We start from the raw sequence: 23,091 nt of genomic DNA on the forward strand, positions 1-23,091 counted from the left end.
TATCACCTGACAGCTTGTACTCCCCCATCTTCTTATTCTGGCTTTTACTCCTCTCCAGTCCTGATGAAGGGTCTTGACCCGAAATGTCGACTGTGTATTCCCCTCCATAGATGCTGCCTGACCTGCTGAGATCATGAGTTTATCCTGTATTTTGTGCCTGTTAGCCTAGATCTCCCGCATCTGCGGAATCTCTTGTGTGTATGTTCCCGAGGATTTTGACAAAGCTGACTGCGGACCTGGATCAGTCTAATTGTACCATTTTGTTTCTCAGGGGGAAGTGTAATGTGGCCTTGTTGAATGAGACGGAGAAGTTGAGCGAATACCTGGATAGAGAGGTGATTTCCGGTTTTCATCTACCAATTATCCCTTTGCTTCAGCCCAGTAGATGAACTCCTCACCCGTGCCTCTGTAACTTCCCATCTCAGATGCAACACCCTCCCAACCACATACCCATCTTCGAACCTATGTAAACCTGTCCTCCTCTGAAGTTCTGCCTGTGACCTAACTCTCATTCACCTATCCCCACCCGTGCTCCCTCACCTGCTTGCTTACTTAAGCCTATCACCTCTGCTGGGGTGTAGGCCACTGGCAGCAGCTCGCCAGAGTCCTCTGTCCACTCTTGAAGATCCCTCCTGTCCTGTGGGTGAGTTCTCCGGAGCTTCCATTGGTCTTTGTGTGGCTCTGGGTTTGTACAGGATGGGGTTGTTACCGCCATGCCTAACCCTTCCTCCTTTAGCAGCTGAGCTTAGGAGCATCCATGATTTGCAGTGGATACTCATTGCCTCATTGACAACGTACCTTTCTGGGATTCCCTCCCTGAAGCTTTCTACCCCTCACTCCTTTAAGATTCTCCTTAAAACTCACATCGTTGATTGACTGCCCTAATACCCACCTCGCGCCACTACGTCAGTATGTTTTACCCTTAAAAGTGGCTTCGGACATTTCTCGATGCTAAAACCACTGGAGTTTTGTGCTGCTGGTGCTGGGTTGAGACTGTTTTCCACCAGCTAACTGGCGCTGCATCGCATAAATTACCTTATTGGATCAGCTTTATTTGTCACGTGTACATCAAAACACAAGGGGCGCCGCGCCATCTGTAAGAAGTTTCTACATCCTTCCCTTTCGCATGTGCGTTTCCTCCCACATTCCAAAGAATACGGCTTAGTAGGTTAATTGGTCATTGTAAATTGCCCTGTGATTAGGCTAGTGTTAACTCGCTGTGTTGCTGAGCAGTGAGGCTCGTTGGACCGGAAGGGTCTGTTCTGCGGTGTGCCTCTAAATAAAATAAATAAAGTGAAAAGTGTCGACAATCCAAGGACGTGCTGAGAGCAGCCTGTAAGTGTCACCATGCTTCCAGCGCCATAGCATGCTCACAACTTAATAACCCATAAGATTATAAGACATAGGAGCAAAATTAGGCAATTCAGCTCTTTATATCTGCTCTGCCATTCTATCATGGCTGATTTATTATCCCTCTCAGCCCCATTCTCCTGCCTTCTCCCCATAACCTTTGACGCCCTGACTAATCAGGAACCTATCAATCTCCACTTTAAAGATACCCAATGACTTGGCCTTTGCGATACGTCTCTGGAAAGCAGAGCACCAGAACGAAAATGGGGAGAACGTGCAAACTCCTTACAGAGAGCAGAGGAGCTGAACCCAGGTCACTTGAACTGGAAAGGGTTACACTGACAGCTATGCTACACTGATTCAGTTCCCAGTGGTTCCATGGTTCCATTTAATATCAGAGAATGTAAACACACCTGAAATTCTTACTCTTCAAAACAGAAGGAAAAAAAACCCAAAGAGTGAATGACAGAAAAATGTTTGAACCCCAAAGCCCCCTCCCCAACCATCCAGCAGGAAGCAACAGACCCCACCCCCACTCACCGAGCAAGCAATAGCAAAGCCTCAAAGAGACCAGGGTCTAGAGTTGAGTCCACCAAAAACTGTAGTCCACTTTGACATGCCACAGGCTCTCTCAGTGGGAGAGAGGGCTATCATTCTTTCCAAGCAAGAGGGGAGACCAACAGCTCGCTGTTTTAATGTTACAGTCTGCATTGCCACTTTTATTTCTCCAACTTGAGAATACAGTACCCCTTCTCAAACCCAGACCATAATACGTTTGCTGGGTAAAATACATTATTATTAACAGTCATTATTACCGTTCTGTTCTATATGATCAAACGTGGTCAGCTCGGAATGCAAGTTCAGAAGATGAAAAGTTCATTGTTTGTAACTACCCCAGGAGCAGAGTGCTGCAAATCAAAAATAAAACAAAATGCAAAAATCATCAACAGGTTAGGCAGCGAATCTTTGTGGAGAAGTCCATTTGCCTCATTTTACACATGCTGGCTGTCAAGTGGCTATTTACGATCATTGGCATAATCTCAAAGTCAGGTGCACGTGCTAGTACAATATTATGACAGTTTCTTACTCCCAACACTTTCATCTGGTGTCTTCCAGGTCCCTGCTACTCTGGATGTAAAAAAAAATTAACTTCCTTGTGATCCTTCCACTAAATAATTTACACCTGGCAACACACACCAAAACAACATTCACAAAATGCTGGTGGAACTCAGCCATTCAGGTAGGATCTATGGAGGGGAATAAGCAGTGGACGTTTTGGGCCCATGACCCATCTTCAGGATGTGCAAAGGATGGTCTTTATGAAGGATCTCAGCCCAGAACCTTCATAGTTTATTTCTCTCCATAGACACTGCCCGACCTGCTGAGTTCCTCCAGCATTTTGTGCATGTTGCTCTGGATTGCCAGCATCTGCAGAATCCCTTGTGTTTATAATTTACACCTATGTTCTGCTGAAAGAAGTCCATCTGTATGGTTCACACCATGTCATCTTATACACCTCAATGAAGGGTCCCCTCAGTTGTTTTTTTCTGTTCTCTCATTATAATCCTAATTCTCCAGCCCTGGTGACATCCTCCCAAATCTCCCTTGTGCTTTCTCCAGCGCTTTCAGAGCCTTCCTGTTGTGTGCTGGCCGCCACTCTAGCTGACAACTGACAAGTGTTCTGCACAGCTCTGCTATCTCTAACCTGCCCTTGTACATTTTTCTCGTTGAGTCAGCCGCTTTCTGTGCTCCCGCAGGACTGTTTCTACTACTCGCTGGTGTTCGACCCCTTGCAGAAGACGCTGATCGCTGACCAGGGCGACATAAGAGTTGGGCCCAAATACCAGGCTGACATCCCTGACAAGTTGAAAGAAGGTAACGAGCGGAAATCATACATGCACGTATCCACAATCTCGCAGTCCCCTTTACTTCAGCAGCCAACCCCAATCTGTTGTTGGGTTAAAGTTTAAAATTGTTATTTTTCTCATAGTTTAATCTTTCTTGTGCCTGCTTATATTTTTATATAATCACCCATATACATGTAATTGTTCAGTGAATTTTCCATAAGACCATAAAATATAGGAACAGAATTAGGCCATTTGGCCTATTGAGTCTGCTTTGCCATTCCATCACAGCTGATTTATTATCCCTATTGAGTAACGTTTGACACTCTTACTAATCACAAACCTATTCACCTCCATTTTAAATATACCCAATCAACTGTGGCAATGAATTCCACAGATTCATCACCCTCTGGCTAAAGAAATTCCTCCATATCTATGTTCTAAATGAATGTCCTTCTATTCTGAGGCTGTGCTCTCTGGTCCTAGACTCTCCCAGTATTGGAAATGTCTATTCCATGTCCTCTCTATCTACACCTTTCAATATTCAATATGCTTCAATGAGACCCCCCCCCCACCATTCATCTAAACTCCAGCAAGTACAGGCCCAGAGCCATCAAGTGCTACTCGTACTTTAACCCTTTCATTCCAAGGATCCCTCTCATAAAACTAGACCCTCTGCAATGCTAGTACATCCTTTCTTAGATATCTGGCCCAAAACCATTCACACAATATTCCATATGTGGACTGACCTGTAATTGTATAGCTGCTTCTGTATTTTTCTAGAAGCTTCTTAGTTTTTCTGCAGCAGGTGTCTTACCACTTGAATCTAGCTCTTTCGTTGGCAATTTGTTATCATGGATTATCTTGTTATCTTTTTAGACAGAAGTAGATTTTTTTATAAGACGACCACAACTTCTTTGTTTTTTGTCTTGTTTTCTTTGTTTGTTCTTTGTTTACATAAAATTTAATAAACAGCCATTTTTTTCCCTCACTCTTGACTTCCAAGGAACCTCTAGTTCAGGAAATTGCTGGATCCAACACTCTCGTACAAAAACAGTTTGTTTCTGCCCTGTAGCAGTCTATCACAATATTTTTTCTATTTGCTTCTCAGGCGAGTCTGATAATAGGAACCAGATGAAGATGGAAACTAAGGTGTGGGATCCGGACAATCCACTAACCGATCGGCAAATTGACCAGTTTCTCGTTGTTGCTCGGTGAGTCCGCTGGCGTTAAAGCTTGCATGTACAGGCGTTCTGCTACCTCCTCTCACCCTGTAGTTCAGCAGTCCCCTAGCTCGTGAGCCTGAGTTAGTGCTGAAGTTCCTGGAGCTTGTGTCCATCTCCCATGAGGAAAAAGCCATGGCCTGTGTATGAAAGGGAAGCCATTAAGCCATTCACACCCGCTGCTCCAGGGCTGACCTTCCCCCTCTGTACCACTTCCCTACACTTACCCCACACCCTAAAATCACCTAAATAAAAACTCTGCCCTGAATATTCTCAGTGTTTTGCTGAGTATCACGGTTGTCTATCTTCCCCCACCCCCTTACTATTTGTGACATTTACTGGGAGTGTGGTATATGAAGCTCGAAACATTGTTGAGGATCCCGACCACCCATCCCACAATCTCTTTGACCCACTACAGTCAGGAAGGAAGTACAAGAGCATCAGGACTAGGACTGTCAGACTGAGTAACAGCATCTTCCCTCAAGTTGTGAGACTATTGAATACCCTGCCACCACCGAGGTCTCGTCACTAGGACAGCAAACTGTTTACTCCTCACTACATTCATTTTGAATGATTTATTTTACCTTATTAACTTATGGTAATATTTTGTTTTGTGTTTTCTGGGTGCAATCTGTGGTTCTTGCCAGCCCATGGGGAGAATGTTAATCCTGTTAAAATCTTGGAGAATTTTAAAAAATTACAACACCTCTCATCTTTCCAAATTGTACATCGTCCCGTGAATGTGTGGGTTTTTTCTGGTGCTCCAGTTTCCTCCCACAGTCTAGGAGACACTCGACTGTGGTCTCACCCATGGCCCGAATAAAATGAAGTTTTGTTCCTCCAGGTTGTTCCTTCATGATAGTGTAGTGGTTAGCCTGACCCGGGTTCAATTCTCACCCCTGCCTCTAAGGAGTTTGTGTGTTTTCCCCGTGACTCTGTGGGTTTCCTCCAGGTGCTCCGGTTTCCTCCCACAGTCCAAAGACGTGAAGGTTGGTTGGTTAATTGTTCATTGTAAATTGTCCCGTGATTAGGCTAGGATTAAATCGGGGGATTGCAGCAGCGAAGCTTGAAGGGTGAGAAGGGCACTGTATCTCAATAAATAATAATAAGTTCCAGTAGACAAAACCAGCTAACATATTTCCGAAATGCTATGCAGCCAGTAAAGTTCTGGAGAAATACAGCTCCAGCATGTGGATAGAAATCACACCCAGCCACCATATCAAACACCTAGGGATGGACAGAGGCGAGGGCGTTTGAGAGATGGATTTGCTAGGAATAGTTTCAGTCTGCGGTCAACATTGTTGTGTCTAGAGTGTCCAGGTAAATGTCTGCTGACTTCTCATGTACGTTTAGCTCACTTATCCTCTCTCGGCAGGGCGGTGGGGACCTTTGCTCGTGCGTTAGACTGCAGCAGCTCCATCCGGCAGCCGAGCCTACACATGAGTGCAGCCGCGGCCTCCAGGGACATCACACTGGTAAACGACCTCAGCTTGGCGGGGAAACTTCTTGGGACCGCGCTGGGAGGTTTTGGTCAGAGTTATTGGAATGGTGACTGTGGTACGAGGTTGCCCCGTCTGATTCTCCCACCTCCCTCCCTGTGCACGTGATTTATTGATTAAACCTGCGACCAGATGCATCACGTTAGTGTCTCAATGGTTTAACAGAAGGGACTGCTTTTCTTCTTCAATGCACTCTGGCCCTTTCCTGTCTGACACTTCGTCTCTGGTTGGTATTCCAGTTCCACGCTATGGATACGCTGCAACGTAACTGCTACGACCTCGCCAAAGCCATGTCAACTCTCGTTCCCCAGGGGGGGCCTGTACTATGTCGGGATGAGATGGAGGAGTGGTCGTCCTCTGAGGCCATGCTCTTTGAAGAGGCGCTGGAGAAATACGGCAAGGATTTCACTGACATTCGGCAGGACTTTGTGAGTTTCTTCTCTTGGCCTGTTGCCGATGTGTAGACTGGACTGGTCAGTAAGCCAATGGGCGTAAAGTCTGGTGGGAAACGAGCAGCAGGGAATGGGGTGAAACCCTTTGACTTCCTCACAGATCATCTCCTCAACCCCCTTTTGTTTCCTGCTGCCTTAACTACAGTAAACCATCTTCTGTATCGCATAAGAGAGTTGGCACATGGAGTTCAATTCAGAAAAGTGTGAAGTGATTCAGTGGAAGGTTGATATTCAAGGCAGAGCACAGGGTTAATGGCAAGATTCTTAGTAGTACGGAGGTACAGAGGGATCTCGGGGTCCACATTCACAGATCCCTCAAGTTGATCGGTTGTTAAGAAGGCATATGGTGTGTTGGCCTTCATTAGTCAGGGGATTAAGTTTAAGAGCCGTGAGGTAATGTTGCAGCTCTATAAAATACTGGTCAGACCACATGTGGAGTATTGTGTTCAGTTCTGGCTGCCTCACGAGAAGCTTTGAATCATGTGGAAGCTTTAGAGAGCGTGCAGGGAAGATTTACCAGGATGCTGCCTGGATTAGAGAACATCTCTTATGAGGACAGTTTGAGCAAGCTGGGGATTTTTCCTTCACTAATGAGAGAGAGTCTGTCTGAGATTTTGGAAGTGTTGGGATGGACAGTAGTTTTTTGACGGGGATTCGAGATGATGATCTCTTTGGGGGCTTTTCTATTACTTGCATGGTGGTGTGGCGGGGTATTCGGTGCTTTTGCTGGAGCAAGTAAGGGGAGGGGGGATGGTAGATTGTGAGGGGGAGGGCGGTTTGGGGTTTTTGTCACTCATTCTTTGGGATTTTTTCTGTTTTGTGGATGTCTGCGAAGAGCAAGACTTTCAGGTTGTATACCGTATACATTCTCTGATATTAAATTGAACCATTGAAGGAAGATGAGATGTGATTAATAAAGAGGCATTGATAGAGAATTTTTCCCAGGGTGGAAGTGACTAAAATCAGTCAGTCATACTTTATTGATCCCAGGGGAAATTGGTTTTCGTTACAGTTGCACCATAAATAATAAATAGTAATAGAACCATAAATAGTTAAATAGTAATATGTAAATTATGCCAGTAAATTATGAAATAAGTCCAGGACCAGTCTATTGGCTCAGGGTGTCTGACCCTCCAAGGGAGGAGTTGTAAAGTTTGATGGCCACAGGCAGGAATGACTTCCTATGACGCTCTGTGCTGCATCTCGGTGGAATGAGTCTCTGGCTGAATGTACTCCTGTGCCCAACCAGTACATTATGTAGTGGATGGGAGACATTGTCCAAGATGGCATTCAACTTGGACAGCATCCTCTTTCAGACACCACCATCAGAGAGTCCAGTTCCATCCCCACAACATCACTGGCCTTACGAATGAGTTTGTTGATTCTGTTGGTGTCTGCTACCCTCAGCCTGCTGCCCCAGCACACAACAGCAAACATGATCGCACTGGCCACCACAGACTCGTAGAACATCCTCAGCATCGTCCGGCAGATGTTAAAGGACCTCAGTCTCCTCAGGAAATAGAGACGGCTCTGACCCTTCTTGTAGACAGCCTCGGTGTTCTTTGACCAGTCCAGTTTATTGTCAATTCGTATCCCCAGATATTTGTAATCCTCCACCATGTCCACACTGACACCCTGGATGGAAACAGGGGTCACCGGTACCTTAGCCCTCCTCAGGTCTACCACCAGCTCCTTAGTCTTTTTCACATTAAGCTGCAGATAATTCTGCTCACACCATGTGACAAAGTTTCCTACAGTACCCCTCAGCTCCCTTGCTGATGCAACAAGGGGGAGTAATTTTAAGGTGCTTGGAGGAAAGTATAGGGGTAATATCTGGGGCAGGTTTCTTTCACAGACAGTGGTGGGTGCATGAAACAAGATACTAGGGGTGCTGGTAGTGGCAGATACTTTAGGGACGTTTAAGAGACTGTCACATGGGCACATGGATGAAGGAAAAATGGAGGCTTCTGTGGGAGGGAAGGATTAGATTGATCTTAGAATAGGTTAACCAATCTACACAGCATCATGGGCCAAAGCGCCTGTACTGTGCTGTAATGTTCTAGGTTGCATAACGAAAGTTGAGGCAGATGACCAAACGCTTGCAGGTTTTGAAAAGCTGCTGGGGGAAGAGAGAGCAAATGTTTGGAAACCCTGAGCTCTGAGCTCCACTCCGGAAACTGGGGTGGTCAGGAGTCCAGAATCTGGGAGGGCTGGAGAAATGTGCATTGAGTGATTTTAAAAACGAAAGAAGAATGTTGAAATTCAGATGGTGTAAGAGGGGAACGGGGATTGTCTACGGACTGAATCTCGTTCAACGAAGTTAGTGGAGAGTTGCACATGCATAATGAAACATAAAAGCAGCTTTTGCGTCAACGGCCCACAAAGTCCAAGGATGTGCTCGGGACAAGCCACAAGTGTTGCCATGCTTCTGGTGCCAACATAGTATGCCCACAACTTACTAACCCTAACCCGTGCACCTTTGAATGCGGGAGAGAACCTACGCAGTCACAGGGAGAACTTGCAAGCTCCTTACAGACAGTGGCAAGAATTGAACCCTGATGGCTGCTGGTGCTCCAAGGTGTTACACAATCTGCTACTCTACTTCGCCTTCTTGGTTTCTGGTATTTGAACATTATGGATCTTAGCAAGGTTGCTCCAAGCTGCTATTGTCTTTACTGCTATCTGGTAAATAATAGGAATATGGCAAACTCTTCTTGGGCTTCCAGCCGTGTACAAGCATCGATTATAACCACTGTTTCGATGACAAACTCAGCCATCTTCTCCAGCGATGATGCCTGGGCAGGGGTGGTATTTATGCCCCTGTAGTCCATCCCTCCTGATTGGCTATTTCTCATCCAATCAGGTTTCCGCACTCTCACCTTGTTTATAATCGAATTCCAGTTTTTATTTAGATTGAGACCTTCGTCTTTGTTAAAGTTCTTTTCCTTTAGTTTTATTTCGATGGCTTTCTTTACCAGGCAGTGCCAAAACCCATCGGCACAGTAGTTTTGTGCCAAAGTCAATCCCCTGTAGTCTGTCCCAATGGAAGGAAGCCCGAGAAGAGTTTATTCGCCATATACCCCAGGAAATCACTAGATCCTTTTTCAATGGATTATAACAGCTCAGGGGACCTCATGAAGCTTTCAAAGTTCAAAGTAAATTTATTATCAAAATACATACATGACCTAGAATTTCACTTTCTGCCAGGCATTCAAAGTAAATACAAAGAAACAAAAAAAAACACAAACAATAATAATAAGTAAGAAATAAATATTGGGCACATGAGATGAAGAGTTCCTGAAAGTGATTCCATAAGTTGCGGGAGCAGTTCAGTTTTGGAGTGAATGAAGTTGAGTAAAGTTATCCCTTCTGATTCAACTTGAGGGGTAATAACTATTCCTAAATCTGATCCTGAGGTTCCTGTACCACCTTCCTGATGGCAGCCATGAGAAGAGAGCATGATCTGGATGATGGGAGTCTCTGATGATGGATGCTGCATTCCATGCAGATGTGTTCAATGGTGCTTTAAAGCTCCTGTTGATAGCATTGAAAGATTTTAATATTAAGGTGGGTGGACCATAAGACCATAAAATACAGGAGCCCAAGTAGGCCATTTGGCCCATCGAGTCTGCTTCACCATTCAATCATGGACTGATTGAATTCTTCCAGTCATCCCCACTCTCCTGCCTTCTTCCCATCTCCTTTGATGCCCTGGATAATCAAGAACCTTATCTATTTGTGCCTTAAATGCACCCAATGGCTTGGCCTCCACAGCCACTTGTGGCAACAAATTCCACAGATTTACCACCCTCTGACTGAAGTAATTTCTCCTCATCTCTGTTCAAAATGGACGTGCTCTCTTGTCCCAGATTCCCCTACCATGGGAAATAACTTTGCCATATCTAATCTGTTCAGGCCTTTTAACATTTGGAATGTTTTTATGAGATCCCCCTGCCCCATTCTCCTGAACTCCAGGGAATACAGCCCAAGAGCTGCCAGACGTTCCTCATACGGTAACCCTTTCATTCCTGGAATCATTCTCGTGAATCTTCTCTGAACCCTCTCCAATGTCATTATATATCCTTTTCAAAATAAGGAGCCCAAAACTGCACACAATACTCCATGTGGTCTCACGAATGCCTTATAGAGCCTCAACATCACATCCCTGCTCTTATATTCTATACCTCGAAAAATGAATGCCAACATTGCATTTGTCGTCTTTACCACTGACTCAGCCTGGAGGTTAACCTTTAGGGTATCCTGCACAAGTACTCCCAAGTCCCTTTGCATCTCTGCATTTTGAATCCTCTCCCCACCTAAATAATAGTCTGCCCATTTATTTCTTCCACCGAAGTATATGACCATACATTTACCAACATTGTATTTCATTTGCCATTTTGCCCATTCCCCTAATCTATCTAAGTCTCTCTGCAGACTCTGTTTCCTCAACACTACCCACTCCTCCACCTATCTTTATATCATCAGCAAATTTAGCCACAAATTGATTAATCCCATCATCCAAATCATTGACATAAACATCGTATAAACCAGCAGTCCCAACACAGTCCCTGTGGAACTCCACTGGTAACCGGCAGCCAGCCAGAATAGGATCCCTTTATTCCCACTCTCTGTTTTCTGCCAATTAGCCAATGCTCCACCCATGGTAGTAACTCCCCTGTAATTCCATGGGCTCTTATCTTGCTAAGCAGTCTCATGTGTAGCATCTTGTCAAAGACTTCCTGAAAATCCAAATACACCATATTCACTGCAACTCCTTCGTCTACCCTGCTTGTCATTTCCTCAAAAAAATGCAGTAGGTTAGTCAGGCAGGATTTTCCTTTCAGGAAACCATGCTGGCTTTGACCTATCTTGTCACGTGTCTCCAGGTATTCTGTAATCTCATCCCTAACAATCAATTCCAACAACTTCTCAATCACTGATGTCAGGCTAACAGGTCTATAGTTTCCTTTCTCCTACCTCCCACCTTTCTTAAATAGTGGAGTAGCATTTACCATTTTCCAGTCATCCGGGACAATGCCAGAATCTATCGAATCTTGAAAGATCATAGTTACTGCCTCTGCAATCTCTCCAGCTACTTCCTTCAGAACTTGAGGGCGCATTCCATCAGGTCCAGGAGATTAATCCACCCTCCGACCATTAAGCTTCCTGAGCACCTTCTCAGTCGTAATTTTCACTACACATACTTCACTTCCCTGACACTCTAGAATGTCTGGTAGACTGCAAATGTCTTCCACTGAATATGCATTCAGTTCCTCTGCCATCTCTGAGTCTCTCAATACAATATCTCCAGCGTCATTTTCTATTGGTTGTATATCTACCCTCAACTCTCGTTTACCCTTTATATACTTAAAAAAGCTTTTAGTATCTTCTTTTATATTAAGTTTCCTTTCATATTTCTTCTTTTCCTTCCTAATGACCTTCTTAGTTTCCTTCTGCAAGTTTTTAAAAAGTTTCTCAATCCTCTTATCTTTCCACTAGCTTTGGATTCCTCTTACTTGTACTTTGGCTCTGACTTCACTTGTCAGCCATGGTAGCGTCCTTCTTCCATTCGAAAATTTCTTCTTATTTTGAATATTTCTGTCTTGCACTTCCCTCATTTTTCACAGAAACTTCAGCCATTGCTGCTCTGCTGCCCTTCCTGCAAATGTCCCTTTCCACTCAACTTTGGCCAGTTCCCCTCTAGTGCCATTGTAATTTCCTTTATTCCACTGAAAAAAGGATTGGAATTAGTTTCTCCTCAAATTTCTTTTTTTTTTAAATTTTTTTATTTATATTTGGATGAGGAATTCACAAGTATCATGAACTTTTTTCACATGTATAACCTTTTCCATTTTTTTATATATGTATAAAACTATAATTATTTATACATTCCTAAGTACACATTAAGATGATATAAAAAGAAATTAGACACTTAAATAGATAATTATGTGCAGTTGAAATTCTAATCTATTAGGCTAAGTAATGATATTAGTTGTTAAGAAAAATAGTAATAATAGTGGATTAGTAATAATTTCCATATATCTCTTCTGGACCATTTCTTTCTGGTCCAAGATGTTGTATGTAATCCTATGTAACAACCATTGTAGGTGTTTATATCCTAACTTGTTCATGTTTGCTCCTACCCCCAAATATAATTATCCAATCCCTATGTACTTATTTACTTAATTTTATCATTTTTTATCCCTTTCCCAAATCTTTTCCTTTACTTTCCAAAAAAAAACAAAAACAGTAAACATTTAGACCAGGGGTGCTTACGTTAGCGATATTACTGTGTTGATGAGAAGAGCAGTATAAATCATTAGGAGAGTCATCTAAAGTCTGCTCGCTTTGGGGTTATATATTCAATCCATTTATTCCAAATTTGATAAAATTTTTCTTTTTGAATTCTCAGGGAGTAAGTCATCTTTTCCATTTTAAATATTTCCAAGATAGTTTCGTGCCAATCTTCTGATGTAGGTGATATTGGATTTAGCCGCTTTCTAGTGATTGATTTCTTACTTGCCGCTAAAAGGGCCTGCAGCAACTTTATATCTTCCTTCTGTTCAAGAAACAATATCTCCTCAAATTTCAAAGTGAACTCGATCATATTGTGATCACTGTTCCCTAAGGGTTCCTTAACCTTAAGCTCTCTTATCGCCTCCAGATCATTGTGCAACACCCAATCCAGCACAGCTGATCTAGTGGGCTCAACAACAAGCTGTCCATATTGTCCATATCTTCAGTTTCCCTCACATCCATGTGTCTGTCTAAATATCCCTTAAAAGTCCAGCACACTCCCGGCATCCTCCACTCCCTGTGTTTAAATGAAATATCTTTATTGTCATTACAATTTGTCATGCACCAATACAGCGAAAATGAGTTTGCAACTCTCGTACTCAATGCTATAAAACAACAAACAAAATATAAAAACAATAAATAAATCAAGTAACCAGCCAGTACAAGCAACATCCAGCAGTACAAAAGCACAACTCAGATGCAGGACAGCCATAAAACCAGTATTAAAGTAGCAATATAACAAATTTATGGATGATGCTTGATAGATTGGTTCAGAGCAATTATAGCTCTGGAGAAAAGGCTATTTATCAGTCTGGAAGTGCAGGCATAGATAACATCTGCCAGATGGAAGAAGTTCAAACAGATGATTGCATGGGTGTGCATTGTCCTTACAGATGCTTGTAGCTTTCCTTAGGCAGCGAGAGCTGTAGGTGTCCTCCAGGGCTGGGAGCTGTGTCCCGATGATCTTCTGTGCGCAAGAGATGACCCACTGAAGTGCTTTCCTGTCAGCTGCTGTACCACACAGAGATGCAGTATGTTAAGATGCTCTCTATGGTGCAGCGGTAAAAGGTCACTAGCATCTGTTCAGGTAGACCAGCTTCCTTCAGCGTCTTGAGGAGAAACAAATGTTACTGTGCTTTCTTAACTATTGTAGTGGTGTTAGTGAATCATGTAAGGTCTTCTGAGATGTGTATTCCCAGAAACCTGAAACTGGACACTCTCTCCACTATGTCTCCGTTAATGTAGACTGGAGCGTACTCGTCATCCCGTGACTTTCCAAAGTTGATAATTCGCTCCTTAGTCTTTGCTGTATTAAGAGACAGGTTGTTCTCTGAGCACCAGCTCTCTAAGTTCTGTACCTCCGCTCTGTACGCTGATTCGTCTCTGTTGGAGATCAACCCGATCACTGTTGTGTCACCTGTGAATTTGACGATGGTATTGGTGATAAATACAGGTACACAGTCATAGGTGAAGAGGGAGTAGAGTATGGGACTCAATACACAACCTTGTGGTGTACCAGTGTTCAGGATAGTAGTGGAGTACAAGTGAGGGCCCAGTCCCACTGCCTATGAATGCTCTGACAAGAAATTCAGGACCCAGTTGCAGAGTGATCAGCTGAGGCCTAGCTGGTGGCAAAAAAACTTGCCTCTCCTTTCAACTTCCATCTTCTCACCTTAAATGCAGGCCCCCTGGTGTTAGGCACTTCAACCCTGGGAAAGAGATCCTGTCTGTCCACTTTATCTATGCCTCTCATAATCTTATAAACCTCTATCAATCTCCCCTCAGCCTCCGCTGCTCCAGAGAAAACAGCCCAAGCTTGTCCCAGTGTTGCCATCAGGTAGAAGGTACAAGAGCCTCAGGACTCCACCACCAAGTTCAAGAACAGTTACTACCCTTCAACCATCAGGCTCTTGAATAAAAGGGGATAACTACACCCATTTGTCCATTCATTGAGATGTTCCTATAACCAGTGGTCTCACTTTAAGAACTCTATCTCATTATCTCATATTCTGATTATTTTTTTTTGGTAATATAATTTTTATTGAATTTTCAAAAAGAATACATAAAAAAAAAAGAATCTACCCTCCCGCCTCATATATAGTCCTACCTAAAAAGAAAAAAAAAAGAAAAGAACCGCCTGGTTATTGGAAGGTTTCCACATGCTCCATGGGATTCAAAATGAATTTGGTATAATTATTCGTTACTTTCTCCAAGTGACCAAAGTCTTTATCGAAGCACTTAAATATGCCATCCTATCTTTTGTAAATAAGGGTGCCAAATATTCAAAAATGTTACATATTTATCTCTTAAATTATAAGTAATTTTTTCAAGTGGAATAGAACTAGCCATTTCATTATTCCAACGATCCATACTTAAATACGAATCAGATTTCCAAGTAACTGCTATAGTCTTCTGAGCTACTGCCAATGCAATTTTTATAAATTCTTTCTGATATTTATTCAATTTAAGTTTCGGTTTTATCCCTTCAATATCACCTAATAAAAATAATACAGGGTTATGTGGAAGTTGAATTGCAGTAATTTGTTCCAATAAGATTCTTAAATTTATCCAAAAGGGTTGAATTTTAAAACAAGACCAAGTAGAATGTAAAAAAGTACCAATTTCTTGATTACACCGAAAACATTTATCAGATAAATTTGAATTTAATCTATTTATTTTTTGCGGTGTAATATATAATTGATGTAAAAAATTATATTGTACTAATCTAAGTCAAATATTTATTGTATTTGTCATACTGTCAAGACAAAGTCTTGACCAATTTGTTTCATCAATAATAATATTCAGATCTGTTTCCCATTTTTGCTTTGACTTATGGGTTCCTTGTTTAATTGTCTGTTCTTGAATCAAATTATACATACAAGAAATAATTTTTTAATTTTCCCTTTTTGAATTAAAACTTCAATTTCATTAGGTTTTGGCAAAAACATTGTTTGACCCATTCTCATTATTTATTGCAATTATATTTGTATTTGCACAGTTTGTTGTCTTCTGCACTCTGGTTGATCTTTCAGTGATCCTGTTATAGCTACTATTCTATAGATTTGCTGAGTATGCCCGTAGGAAAATGAATTTCACTGGTGTATGTGGTGATATGTGTGTACTATGATAATACAATTTACTTTGAACTTTTGAACTTTGTGTTTCTCCAGCATTTTGTGCATTCGTTGCTCAACATTTCCAGCCTTGGCAGAATCTCTTGTGTGCCAGATGATTATAGTATTTGTCACCCATCTGTTCCACCTTTCAGAATAATTTACTAAGGCTAAGACAAGGTTGTTTACTTTGTACCTTTCATTCGCCCGTACTGACAATGGCCTGCATGCCTCCGATTCCTACTTCTCCTCGCGTGAACTTGCTCTCACTTCCTAATTATTTATCTCCTTTACACAGTTGCCCTGGAAATCACTGGCCAGCATCGTCCAATTCTATTACATGTGGAAGACCACGGACAGATACATCCAACAGGTGAGCAGGTGCATTATATATAGTGTCCCAGGATGGGTGCATAATGTGAACTTCTGCAAAGTCTCCTCTGGGCCTGACAAGGTGCCCCATCACCAGATCTGGCCGCCCCAAGGAAAGGAACCGTAGCTGCTGTGTGCTACTGCCACACAAAGAACATTCGTTCCAAGTAACGGTTGCTGTTTTTCATTTTGCCAATTTTCCCCACACTTTCACCTTTCCATTGAGCTGAAAGATCTGATAAAAGCACAGGTGATGGCCCGAAGCCAGCTCTCGCATATTGTAATAATAACCAGGAACAACATCCTTTCCTGTTAACTCCTTCCTTCTAGATGAAAAACCCACTGGTGCGCGTTTTCCTTGAGCACCCCCTTCTGCATTGTCATTGCCAGTGCTACTGTTTTTTTTTGGAGGGTGAATTCTTCGCCCTGCATCATTTTAAAAACCTCTCCACATTCAGAGTTCTTTCCTGTTCCAATGCACTTTGCCTTACCACATCTAACCAGGGTGCCCATGAAAGCACATTAAAATTACAAGTGCATAGATCTTTTTTTGCATCAAGATTACACTAATATCAAATCTCACTAAATAATTAGATGTGACAAGATGAGATGTTGTACAATTTAATTTGGCTGTTTTAATTTTTTTTTCAATCTTGGTTTTCCCCAACCTACTTCAACACAAATCCCTGGAGGGCACTCCTTGCATCTCTAGTGGAATCTGGTTGGTCATCACTGGATTGCAATGAGGCAACATCAATGAGTTTTTGTATCTTCTGGGATAAAAAGAGGATTCTCCGAATGGTCACTTAGTGCGTGTGGGTCTTTCTGTATTTGTTCTAAGATCAGTCTCATTGCAGGGTCACTCATGACATCGGTAGTTGCTATTAGCTGCAGCATTGTTGACTGTGAACACATCTTTCCTGGAAAGATTGGTGGAGCAATTTGCACCTAACAAGATCCTGAAACATAGCGGTAATGACAGGATAATTTACACTCAGTGGCCATTAGAAGCTAGATGGACTGTGACCATAAACAGGTGCACATAGTCAGCAACAATCCTCAGGTAGTCTGTGGCACATGATTGGTATTTTCAATGCAAAATTGGTTTTAAGGGACCTCGTTTGTGCCAAGAAAACATTCCCCACACCGTTACACCACCGCCACCAGCCTGTAAGGCTCCGACACATCAATGGATATATCCACAGCCTCAGATAAGCATGGACGGCTTCCACAAGAGCTGCTCTTTGGCTCTGGAACGATTTTTGTCTTGTGCAGTCTCTAATCAGCTTTCTTTCCTTTTACTGCAGAAACGGTTGAAAGTAGCTGAAGCCGACAGCAAGTTGAAGCAGGTCTACATCCCCACTTAGTAAGTGGCTTTCTGCACTATCGTGACTTCTGTGAGCATGTGATAAATTAAATGTTTCTCCAGTGACTTTTTAAAAAAAAACCTGGATAATCAGATGTTTTCATTCCTGTAATGGTAGAACAATTTGCACCCAACAAGATCCCAAAACATAGAGGTAATGACAGGATAATTTACACTCAGTGGCCATTAGAAGCTGGGTAGGCTGTGACCATAAACAGGTGCATATGGTCAGCAACAATCTGCCGGTAAACTGTGGCATTTAAACAATGCACAATTGGTATTAAAGGACCTTGTTTGTGCCAAGAAGACGTTCCCCACACCATTACACCACCGCCACCAGCCTGATGGACAGGAATGAACAGTCAATGTTTCAGGCTGACACCCTTCTTTAAGCTATTCCTCTCCATCGATGCTGCCGAGACCCTGCACCATTTTGAGAATTACGAGGGTAGAATTAGTGTAAAAATGAACACTTGATGGTCAGTGCAATCTCAGTGGGCTGAAGGGCCTGGCTCAATGAGGTATGATCGTTGTGGAGGGACGTTAAGCCCAGTCCTTGCAAAAAAAATCCTAAAGTTTAAAAAAAAGTTAGAATTCTCCTTAACACCTTGACTCATTAGAGTTCCTCTCAAAAACATCTTCGAAAAACAGAGGGCTATGCGCTAGGGTAATTCTAGGCAGTTTCTTGAGTAGGTTACATGGTCGGCACAACATTGTGGGCCGAAGGGCCTGTAACGTGCTGTAGATTTGTATGATTCAATTAACACTGCTACGAAAATGCACTCAGTGACGACTTCATTTGGGACACCTGTACACCGTTCATCAATGCAAATATCTTGTAAGGTTACCATGTGGCAGCAACTCAAGGCATAAAAGCATGCAGACATGGTCAAGAGGTTCAGTTGTTCAGACCAAACACCACAATGGGAAAGAAACATGATCGAAGTGACTTTGACGGCAGAATAATTGTTGGTGACAGATGGGGTGGTTTGAGTATCTCAGAAGCTGCTGATCTCCTGGGACTTTCACACACTTCACTCCATCTTAAAAAGTTGCCTTCCACAGGCTTTTAATCTGATCAATCATTCTAGTTAGCCCCCAGCCCCCTCTATCGATTATCTCAGGCACTGCACTGTAAACACTTTTAACCACTTTTTATACTAGCTTGGAAGTGGCTTAAAGTGCAATGTAGTATAAATATATGCTTATATTGATGCACATTTTATTCCATATCCTAACTTTTAAACTTATTTTATATAATTCTTTATTCTTTATAATTGTTGAAAGTTGCTGTTTTAGTTGCGTGTCACACCCTGACTGACACCCCACAGTAAACTCTATTGAACGTAAATGTACACTCAGTGGCCACTTTATTGGGAACACTTGTACACCTGGTTAATACAAATATCTAATCAGCCAATCATGCAGCACCAACTCAATGCATGCAGACATAGTCAAGAGGTTCATTTGTTGTTCAGACCAAACCTCAGAATGGGGAAGAAATGTGATCTAAATGACTTTGACTGTGGACTGATTGCTGGTGCCAGACGGGGTGCTTTGAGTATCTCAGAAACAGCTGATCCCCTGGGATTTCCCACGCACAGCAGTCTCTAGAGTTTACAGAGAATGGTGCAAAAAACAAAAAACATCCAGTGAGCGACAGTTCTGTGGGTGAAAATGCCTTGTTAATAAGAGAGGTCGGAGGAGAATGGCCGGACTGGTTCAAGCTGACAGGAAGGCGACAGGAACTCAAATACCCATGCATTATAACAATGGTGTACAGAAGAACATCTCTGAATGCTCAACACAGCAAACTTTGAAGTGGATAGACCACAGCAGCAGAAGACCACACCAGTTTCCACTCTGGTACCTAATAAAGTGGCCATGGAGTGTATTTGATGAGTAAAGCTGATCCTTGACCCAAGTTAGAACTACCACAGGAAAGCACACTGTGGCTGTTAGTGCCCTCCTGGGGATGTTACTGACCCAATGTTAAATCTGTGGGCACCAGTCACTAATATTCTGCCCCAATTATTTTTGAGAGTAAGTGAATGATTAATCCTGAGACCTTGAATCATCAATACTAAATCACTGGAGCACACATCCCTTACCACGTTTCATAAGGCATAAGCCATGGGAGCAGAATTGGGCCTTTGATGCCTTGACGAATCAAGAAGCCATCAAACTCATTTAAACATACTCAATGGTTGTATTGTGCTGTGGGTTTTCTATGTTTCTATGATTTGATCTCCACGGCCATCTGTGGAGATGCAAGAATTCCACAGATCCACCATCCACTGGCTAAAGAAGTTCCTCCTCATCTTAGTTCTAAAGGGACATCCTTCTGTTCTGTGCCTCTGGTCCCAGACTCCCTCATTATAGGAAACATCCTCTCCACATCCACTCTATCAAAGGCCTTTTAATATTTGATAGGTTTCAGTGAGATCGCCCTTTCACTCTTCTAAACTCCAGCAAGTACAGGCCCAGAGACAGCAAACACTCCTCATATGTTAACCCCTTCGTTCCTGGGATCATCTCATAAACCTCCTCTGGACTCTCTCCAATGACAGATCCTTTCTCAGATAATGGGCCCAAAACTGCTCACAGTACTCTAAGTGCTTTCAGACCAACGCCTTATAAAGCCTCAGCATTACATCCTTGATTTTTGTTTTCTAGTCCTCTCAAAATAAATGCAAACATTGCATTTGCTTATCTTTTCATCATTACTTGTAATATTTTCCTCAACGTTTATAACCCTGTTGGGGATTCTCCTTTTTGTTTCCACAATGTTTGTTGTAGATCTCAAGTGCACGGGGGACCCAGATGATCGCTGTCAATGTTTGTGTTCCACCTCACCCTTTCCTTCCTCATCTTGACCCACTTACTGTGGCTTTCTCTCACTTGTACTTAGAACATAGAACAATACAGCACAGAAACAGTCCCTTCAGCCCACAATGTTGTGCCGAACCAGCTAAAAAATAAATTTTTAAAACCCTAACACTAATCCCTCCATCTTCCTTACATCATGTGCCTATCCAAATGTCTCTAATGTATTTGCCTCTATCAACATACCAGGCATCCTCCACTCTGAGTAAAAGAAAACTTACCCCTCACATCCCCTTTGAGCCTACCCCTCTCTCGCCTTCAATGCATGCCCTCTGGTATTAGACATTTTGACCCCGGGAAACTGATACCCCCCTGTCTACTCTATCTATACCTCCCAATCTTATAAACCTCAGTCAGACTTTCCTTCAGTCTCCACTGCTCCGGAGAAAACAACCCAAGTTTGTCCAGTCTCTCGTGATAGCTCATGCCCTCTAAACCAGGGAGAATTTTTATTTTCCTATCTTTTGCTAGTGGTCTAAATGCAACAATGTATTTGTTTTATCTTTTTCCCCCAATTCCACAGCACAAAACCAAATCCCAATCAGATTGTGTCCGTGGGGTCAAAAGGAGGGTTGATGAATGGCGCCACAGGATACCAGAAGCCAGCCGCTGGCCTGACTTGCGAGAGTTGTCACAGTAAGTGAAGATGGTGTTGCTGGGGCTTCCCTCTTATCGTGTCCTGCATGGATTGTAAAGCTTAAACTGTACGCCACTTCGTGTGATAATCAGATCATTCACTGGCAACTCCTAATCAGGAAAGTGCTTTTGGAATGCAAACACTGAAGTACATAAAGCGGCCAGCTGTTTGTGCATAGCGCTGAGCATTGGAGACCAGGATTGGGGGGAAGGAGAGGGTCGCGATTTGCACTCGTGCGTTAAGAGTGGTGTCGTCGTCACCGATGAACTGGAGTCTGAAAACTCTCATTCGTTCTTCAATCGCACTTTATTTATTTGTGCCCGGCCCCTGTCATCAAGCTGCTCTGAAGTCTGAACAGAGAAATGTCATTCTTATACAGATTGACTAGCAGATTACGGAGACTGACCATTTGTTAAAACTGTGTATGTTCAAATTCCGTATTTGCAAGATCAGTTGCCATTCACAGTGAATATGATAAGTCAGTAACAACTGCCAGCTAACAACCGATTTGATACTTTGAAGTTAGTAAAGTAATTGTCCTTTAGTTGGTGCATGTGCCTTGCATTCTTCTGTGACACCCTTATTTTGTTTCTATATGCCAAATGGGTCCAGTCCCCTGCTGTACAAAGAGAAGCTATGCTCGTCAAAGATCTTTCTTGCCTGGACTGACTGCACACCATCTATATAAACCATCCTTGCGTGGACGTTATCTTACCCTTACCATAAAACCATAAGATATAGGAGCAGAATTAGGCCATTTCGCCCATCAAGTCTCTGCCATTTCATCATGGCTGATCTATTTTCCCTCTCAGCCCCAATCTCCTGCCTTCTCCCCGTATCCCTTCATGCCCTGACCAATCAAGAACCTATCAACCACTGCCTTAAACGTACCCAACGACTTGGCCTCCACAGCCACCTATGGCAATGAATTCTACAGATTCAACACTGTGTGGCTAAAGAAATGCATCCTCGTCTCCATTCTGAAAGGACATCCCTTTATTCTGAGGCTGTGCCCTCTGGTCTTTGACTCACCCCACCATAGGAAACATCGTCTCCATATCCACTCTTTTGGGGCCTTTCAACATTTGATAGGTTTCAGTGAGATCACCCTTCATTTTTCTGAATTCCGGTGAGTATAGACCCAGAGCCATCAAACGCTTCTCGTATGATAACCCTTTCAATCCCAGAATCATTTTTGTGAACCTCCTTTGAACCCTCCCCAATGTCAGCACATCCTTTCTTAGATAGGGGCCCAAAACTGCTCACATACTCCAAGTGGGGTCTCACCAGTGCTTTATAAAGCCTCTATTAAATCCTTGCTTTTATATTCTCGTCCTTTTGAAATGAATGCCAACATCACATTTACCTTCCTCACCACCGACTCAAGAAGTTACCTTACTGCAACTTCCATAGTGTCAGATTCAAAATTTTAAAAGACAGAGAAAGAATAGTAAAATTATATTTTCAGCAAAGACCATTTGTCTTTGACAGGAAAAACATCAATAAAATTGAAATAGTATAGAAAAAATTTACAAGGATGTTGCTGGGCCTTGAGGGCCTGAGTTATGGAGGGAGGGAGGGAATGTCGACTCAGACCATGGGAGGCCTGCGTCGGGCATTTTGATGCCTTACAAAGCGCAGATTGGAAGCTTGTGTGGGGTGCCACTCCTCGTACAGATTATGGGGAAGGGTTGAATAGGTGAGAACTTCATTCCCTGGAGTGTAGGAGAATGAGGGGAGAGTTGATGATGTACAAAATTATGAGGGGTGTAAATGGGGTAAATGCAAGCAGGCTTTTCTACTGAGGTTGGGTGAGGTGAGAACTAGAGGTCATGGGTTAAGGGTGGAAGGTGAAATATTTAAGGGGAGCTTCATCACTCAGGATGGTGCAAGTATGGATCGAGCTGCCGTCAGAAGTGATAGATGCGGCTTCAATTGCAACATTGAAGAGAAGTTTGGATAAGTATGTGGGTGGGAGGCATATGGAGGGCTATGGTCTGGGTGTGGCTTGGTGGGTCTGGGCAGAATAACAGTGCAGCATGGGTTAGATGG

The 23,091-nt window shown here is 42.9% G+C and overlaps 1 protein-coding gene across 3 annotated transcripts in view; it reads left to right on the forward strand.

The window, feature by feature from the left end:
- The window catches only part of mta2 (metastasis associated 1 family, member 2), a 106,182-nt gene that overhangs the window by 58,890 nt on the left and 24,201 nt on the right, over positions 1-23,091 (forward strand). For all 3 annotated transcript variants that reach the window (XM_063036497.1, XM_063036495.1, XM_063036496.1), the window contains exons 5-12: positions 272-335; positions 3,108-3,225; positions 4,306-4,408; positions 5,793-5,892; positions 6,156-6,344; positions 16,077-16,151; positions 17,458-17,516; positions 20,926-21,038. In XM_063036497.1, the coding sequence (XP_062892567.1) occupies positions 272-335; positions 3,108-3,225; positions 4,306-4,408; positions 5,793-5,892; positions 6,156-6,344; positions 16,077-16,151; positions 17,458-17,516; positions 20,926-21,038 (821 nt within the window). The remainder of the gene's footprint in view (positions 1-271; positions 336-3,107; positions 3,226-4,305; positions 4,409-5,792; positions 5,893-6,155; positions 6,345-16,076; positions 16,152-17,457; positions 17,517-20,925; positions 21,039-23,091) is intronic.

The sequence above is a fragment of the Mobula hypostoma genome, chromosome 30, assembly GCF_963921235.1.
Source record: "Mobula hypostoma chromosome 30, sMobHyp1.1, whole genome shotgun sequence".
NCBI classification, from domain to species: domain Eukaryota; kingdom Metazoa; phylum Chordata; class Chondrichthyes; order Myliobatiformes; family Myliobatidae; genus Mobula; species Mobula hypostoma.